The sequence below is a fragment of the Tupaia chinensis genome, unplaced genomic scaffold, assembly GCF_000334495.1.
Source record: "Tupaia chinensis unplaced genomic scaffold, TupChi_1.0 Scaffold000404_1, whole genome shotgun sequence".
Taxonomy (NCBI): Eukaryota; Metazoa; Chordata; class Mammalia; order Scandentia; family Tupaiidae; genus Tupaia; species Tupaia belangeri.
Window position 1 is genome coordinate 1,201,613 of NW_006159906.1, and position 7,432 is coordinate 1,209,044.

The 7,432-nt window shown below is 52.6% G+C and overlaps 1 protein-coding gene across 1 annotated transcript in view; it reads left to right on the forward strand.

Annotated features, from left to right (window-relative positions):
* Positions 1-7,432, forward strand: part of SHC3 (SHC adaptor protein 3) — a 200,984-nt gene that overhangs the window by 1,988 nt on the left and 191,564 nt on the right. Inside the window, exon 2 of the mRNA XM_006154345.1 lies at positions 3-144. Coding sequence (XP_006154407.1) covers positions 3-144 — 142 coding nt within the window. The remainder of the gene's footprint in view (positions 1-2; positions 145-7,432) is intronic.

Genomic DNA, 7,432 nt, shown 5'->3' on the forward strand with positions numbered 1-7,432 from the left:
AGCGCGCCCCAGGCGCCCCGCACCCAGGCCATGAGCGCCGCCAGGAAGAACCGGCCCGGCGACGAGCCGCTGCCCAGGCCCCCCCGCGGGGCGCCACACGCCAGCGACCAGGGGCTGGGACCCGGTGTCACCTACGTCGTCAAGGTGGGTGCGAACGCAGGCAGCCCTGGAGGGAGCCGCGGAGTCGGGGTGGGGGCCAGCTCCGGACAGACCCTTTCTGCTCGGAAGCCCTGGGTGCGGGGAGCACCTGCGCCTGTCACGCGAGGAAACGCGCACTCCTTAGCAATTAGCCTGCTTGACAGCGGTGAGGAGGGGACTACGAACGTGCCTTCGGCATCCACCGGGAAGGGGCTAGCCAGCGGCCGCCTCGCGCTGTCCTGGTTCCCCGGGCTCCCTCTTCAGCATGCCTTGGCGCCCGGCCTCCCCAGATGTCCAGCCAGTGGCCCTCAGGCGTGGGCGCCCATGCCTGAAAACTGAGGGCCCGGCCTGCTCGTGTGTAGGAAACACACCTTGGAAGTCCTGGGGGTCCCTGGGATGGGAAACCCTGAGGGTGGCCGCTTCTGGGCCGATTTCCCTGGTGGCCGGGTGGTCGTTTTCTGCGCCCAGCGACAATTCCCCAGCTCCTTGCAGGACAAGCCAAGTGGCGTCCTGCTTGCTCTGCGTAATCTGGATTCTACTTTCTCACTCAGCAAGGCTTTCTTTGGTGTTCGCTTTTCTTTCCATGTCAAATGGTTTCGGTTTACAGCAGTGGAGTGGCATTTGGGACTATTTTTCAGGTGGCTGTAGCTGTCCATTTAAACAGGCTGGAAGGCGGTGAAGTGTTTTGCCTGGGGGCAGGCCGGGAAGGAGTTTTCTCCTCCAACACTAAGAATTATGAAATCACGATGCAGTCAATACAATCCCTCCCTTCTGCCTTCACTTTTTGATATTTAAGGAGCAAGCACTCAGAGCAGCTCAGTTAAATCCGCAGACTCCTGTAGGGCAGCAAGGAGGTGCTGAGGCCTCTCCCGCCAGGAAGACGCCCCAGACCAGCTGAAGTCTGGGCTGGCACTGTCTTGGTGCTGCAGCTCCAAAGCATGGCTTCTTCCAGAGTAAGAACCAGGACATGGACACTAGCCCCACGGTGTCCTCCCAGACACCCAGACACCTGTGGGATGTCGCATCTGTAAATACTGACTACAGATCCGGTCTAAAAGTCTAACAGAACATAGCTTCAGGTGCAACGTAATGCCTTAGAATTTTGGAACCAAAATGTTAGAAGAAACAGTAAACTCTGGGGTCACCTTGAACTGTAGAAAAAGTACTTACTGCCCTGGCCATTGCTGTTCAAAATGGGCGTTCTCACCTTTCCTGTCAGCTTCTACGTTTACCCCCATCTTCACTTCTGAGTCGGTATCTTTCTATTCTACCGAAAGGGTTGTAGAGCGGCATAAATGACGCACATTTGGTTGGTTTTATTTTAAAAGAAAATGAATATTCTTCTCATATTGCTTATTTAAATTACGTAACTGGGAGCCAACACCATAAACAAAACCAAACACAAAACCTGGATGACTTAGATGCTAACCGGTGACACCAGAGGATGGTAATCACTCCTAGGGCATTAGCATAACTGATATAAAAATGCCTCCACTAAGACACACAGACGCTGGAGGACTACACACAATTTGTGGAAAAGAGATTAAACTGCAAGCTTATTTTGGTGCAAAAAAAACATTTTGAAGTCCACGCCTCGGTTTTTCATAATACACATTTCCCAGGAATTCTGTGAGGGCTCCTCGTAGGCTTCAGCAGGCTTTTTATATCTGTCATGTTGAATATAAAAGGCAGTTATCAAATCGAAGGAGAGTTTCAATCTCAGGCCTTTGAAGTTTCCCTGGAAAAATCACTTTGCGCGGGGCGTTGCTTTTGCGTTTTAGAGAATGAAGGCAGAATCCAGTCGTAAAGGTCACGTGTGCTGAGGTAGCGAGGCACGTTCTACTTTCATGTGCTGTTGGTGGTGGGGTTCGTGGCCTGCCCCTGGCAGCAGTGGCGGGCTTCGAATAGGGAGAGGGCTGCATCTGCTCAGAGCCTGTGTCTTGGGGTCGTGATCTAAAGCCTGCAAATAAAGATTTGTGGTGACCTGGATGCGTGTGGGAGACTGGCGGCTGCTCTGGGCTGATGTCCCTGGGAACGTAACCTCAGGTGTTGTGGCCTCCCCACCCCCAGCTCCCCTGGAGAAGTTTGAAACCCAGCAGAAAGGCAGCCAGCACTAAAGGACAGTTCCTTCTGTGCGTTTATGATTCACACGGTCACGTGGGCCCTCGTGGTGCCCATGTGCAGACTCCCGCATTGCCACGCTGAGGAGAAAACCACGGGCTAAGTTTTGTTTTTGAAAAATAATGAAACTGAAGGAAAAAAAAGATCCTAACGATGTTATTTACTGGTTTATGAATAGTTGTATTGGTATCCTTGCTTTACAAGGTTTCTGGTCGATAGGAAGGGACACTCTTCATAATGTGACTGGAGAGCCATGATAGAATCTCACCGTTTGGAGTTGGGGAAGGGACTTATCTTTCACGTACATTTTTGCCAAATGTCTCCCAGTTTCCTGGAAAACTCGTATGTCATATCATCCTAGATGTCCCCTTCTGTAGAAATCCCAGCCTACAGAGGACATGAGAGGTTGCACACGAGTATTAGAATTCAAAAACGTTTCAACCTAATCTGCTTCTGTGAGAGTGGCGACTGTCAGACATGGAAGTCTGGTGGGTTCCGGCCACCTAGCAAACACCCAACTACTTAGGCAACAGCTCGTCATGTTCTTACTGAAAAATCTAAAATTTCAGAATGGAAAAAAGGGAAGCTCCTGAGCAACACTAGAATTCAAAGCTCATAGCACGTTTAATCAGGCCTCCCTGCCATCATCGGGTTGCTGCTGTCCCCTGAAGAAGGCCCCAATCTGCACAGTCTCCAGGTGACACTTATGGCAGGCTGGGCTCTCTGGCAGCAGCCTTTCACCCCTCAATTTTCTTCTCATTTTCTTCTTTCGTGATGCAAAAGAGAAAGTATGAGAAAACATGCCCTTGCTAGACTGAAAGGATAACCTCGATAGCAAAGAAAGGTGAATTTATTTTCATCGAATTTTACAATGTAGCTTCATTCAATTTCCCTTTAAACACTATTTTCTATTTGGAGTTTACAGGCTGTTGGAAATATTAAGCAGTGTCAATGAAAGGTACTGCTCACCTTCAATCTATTGCCCTAGAGACAAGCCTAGCTGAGATCGGGTCACCGGAGGCTGCAGCTGGTCTGTCAGTGCATTCTAAGGGCCGACCACTGACGCTCCTTTCTCCCCACGCAGGGGCCTTCAGTAAAGAAAAGTAGACACAAATAGTGCAGGGACAGGATGGTGGCTTCGGTACATGAGGGGTCACTGAGTCAGGGAGGGGAGAGGTCTGCAGTGAATGCTCGCCTGGGACTTAGCTGGAAAACAGCCGACAGAGCGCCAGGCCAGAGCCGGAGGCAACACTGTGGGCTGCACCTAGTCAGCCTTTGACCCCCATGGCTCCCCAGAGAAGGGCTCCTCCTTTGGGCACATCACATTGCAGATCTAAAAAGGACAAGAAGCCACCCTGTTTAGGACTGACCTAAGTGCCGTGGAAGGACCAGGCTGCCCAGTTTACATATGATGAGTTCAGAGGTCACTGCTTAGGCCTCCTGTACAGCTGTCGGTATTAAGCCAGCTGGTCGGATCCGCCATGCCAAAATATCTGTGAAGGCTCCACGGAGCTTACAGAGGTGGCAGGGTGAGTGTCACACCACCAACAAGAGTGACAAGCTACTCACGGGAGGCTGCAGCAGTCCGAAACGTGCCTACTGCCTGCGAGGGGACGACTTCTCTTTGGGAACGAAGCCTTGTTTCTACCAGACCTCTTTAGAAAGGGTCTTATTTCTCCCACGTGTGAGGTGGTGATGTTTGGGACAGCACTGCCGTTCGTTTGATTTCTAAGCACTCTGTCACTCTTTGGAGGTGGGCTGCACAAACTGCATTTACTTTCACATTTATCCCTTTTTTCACTTGACTCAGTGTCTATAAGAATATCTTAAATATTCTTTTTCTTAGAGCCATATGCTTCTGAACTGAACAAGGATCATGTAAGACAGTCATTTGTAAAGTTATTTTAAGTATAGTCATGATATATTATTATGGTGGGCTTGACTGAATTTTTTTTTAGTTCTAGATTAAAAATTGTTCCTTGATGTGAAGTTGAATGTTAAAAGTTGATTTCTTTTTCTGAAAATTGTTTTAAAGTGTCATAATATTGGTGGCTTACATCTAAACATTGTCCCAAGTTTTGAAAAATAGTTTAAGAAATTATTTTGACGTTAATAGTTGGAGGTATTAATCTGATCTGGAAAGTGTGTGTCATCCCTTTTTATATGACACAAACATAGATGTGTTAAGGTACACACCACACCCCTCACAGCACATGCCCGCTACACGCACATCCCATGCATGCATCCTCACAAACATGCCACAAACATGTATCACAGTGCACACACACAACACACCCCTCACAGCACGCACACGCCACATCCCTCACAACACACACTCACACCACATACCACACCCCTCACAGCACACACCACACCCCTCACAGCACACACTCACCACACCCCCTCACACCACATACACCACACCCCTCACATCACCCACCACACCCCTCACAGCACACAATAACCACACCCCCTCACATCACACACCACACCCCTCACATCACACACCACACCCCTCACATCACACACCACACCCCTCACATCACACACCACACCCCTCACAGCACACACACCACACCCCTCACATCACACACCACACCTCTCACGGCACACATTCACCACACCCCCTCACAACACACACACCACACCCCTCACAGCATGCACATATCACACCCCTCACAGCACACACCACACCCCTCACAGCACACATTCACCATACCCCTCACAGCACACACACTACACACCTCACAGCACATATCACACCCCTCACAGCACGCACATGCTACATCCTTTACACTACACACATCACACCACTCACAGCACACACACCACACCCCTCACAGCACATACACCACACCCCTCACAGCACACACTCACCACACCCCTCACAGCACACACCACACCCCTCACAGCACATACACCACACCCCTCACAGCACACACTCACCACACCCCTCACAGCACACACCACACCCCTCACAGCACATACACCACACCCCTCACAGCACACACTCACCACACCCCTCACAGCACACACCACACCCCTCACAGCACATACACCACACCCCTCACAGCACACACTCACCACACCCCTCACAGCACACACCACACCCCTCACAGCACATACACCACACCCCTCACAGCACACACTCACCACACCCCTCACAGCACACACCACACCCCTCACAGCACATACACCACACCCCTCACAGCACACACTCACCACACCCCTCACAGCACACACCACACCCCTCACAGCACATACACCACACCCCTCACAGCACACACTCACCACACCCCTCACAGCACACACCACACCCCTCACAGCACATACACCACACCCCTCACAGCACACACTCACCACACCCCTCACAGCACACACCACACCCCTCACAGCACATACACCACACCCCTCACAGCACACACTCACCACACCCCTCACAGCACACACCACACCCCTCACAGCACATACACCACACCCCTCACAGCACACACTCACCACACCCCTCACAGCACACACCACACCCCTCACAGCACATACACCACACCCCTCACAGCACACACTCACCACACCCCTCACAGCACACACCACACCCCTCACAGCACATACACCACACCCCTCACAGCACACACTCACCACACCCCTCACAGCACACACCACACCCCTCACAGCACATACACCACACCCCTCACAGCACACACTCACCACACCCCTCACAGCACACACCACACCCCTCACAGCACATACACCACACCCCACAACACACACACCACACCCCACACAGCATGCACACCACACCCCCACAACACACACAACACACCCCTCACAGCACACACACCACACCTCCACATTACACACACCACACCCCACACAGCACGCACGCCACACCCCTCACAGCACACACACCACACCCCTCACAGCATGCAACCACTCCACACATATCCCACTCATACACCCTCACAGACACACTACACATGTGCATCACACCACACACATGCACACACATACCCTAACATAGAGACCGTACCACACACCAACACATCCCCCACATACACACTCTACACATACACGTGACACACATGATCACCACACTATACATACACCAGACATACACACACCACATACCTACCACTCACGCAAATGTACACACCACACCTTCATACACACATGCACCACACATACACATCACATAGACACCACATCCCCACACACACTACAGAGACCACACATACACATCAGATATACACCTAAATCACACACACATGCACACGCACACAGACACTACGCAGCTACACACACCACAGGTAGACAACCTGGGACGACTTTGGATGAGGGCCGTTCTCTCTGTTAGAAACCATCCCTGCCAGGTCCCCAGGAAGGCCGACTTTCTGTCCGTGCTTTCATGCTCACGGTTTGGTAGTGGGCACTGGGGGAGCCATGGTGGAGGGTGAAGCCCACAGAGAGCAGACTGCACCCTCTGCCCCCACGGGCTCCCCACTGCATCTCTGCACTCCCAGGCCGGCTGATCAGTCTCCTTAGGCAATGCTGGTCCAGCAGCACCCAGTCGATGGGGCCCAGCTGCATGCAGGACATGGTGCGGTGGCCCGTGGTGGCCCATGGTGACCCAGCATCAGGGTGCGGTCAGCTGACCAGGGGCCCACCTGGGACAGAGCAGGGCCTTTGGGCTGCAGCTCCACTCACAGGCTGAGTGGTCATCCTGGGAGCCTGCCTGCTCTGACACCTCACTCTGACCTCCCAGGTGACAGAAGAGCTGGGCGAGGAGTGCCTGCCATCCAGGAGTGAGTTCCCCAGGGATGCATGTGGCCAGGTGAGGTCCCGCAGTGCTAGTGGCCCTGAAAGATGGCAGGCCCAGAGGGAGGCCAATGGAGGAGCCAGAACACCTGATGAGAATGCCCAGGGTCCAGTGAAGTTAGTGGGATCATTGAATTCGCAAATCAGATGGCTACGGTAGTGGTGGAAGAAGATGACAGGTGTGCACATTTCGCAGGGAAAGACGAGGAACCAGTCTGCATCTGAGCAGAAAGGAGCTGCCATGTGAGGGGCAGAGGACAGCTACCAGCAGTACCTGCAGGGAGCACTGAGGGCAGGCAGCGCTGAGTGTGGGGAGTGCTGGGTGTGGGGAGCGCTGAGTGCGGAGAGTACCCGTGTAGGG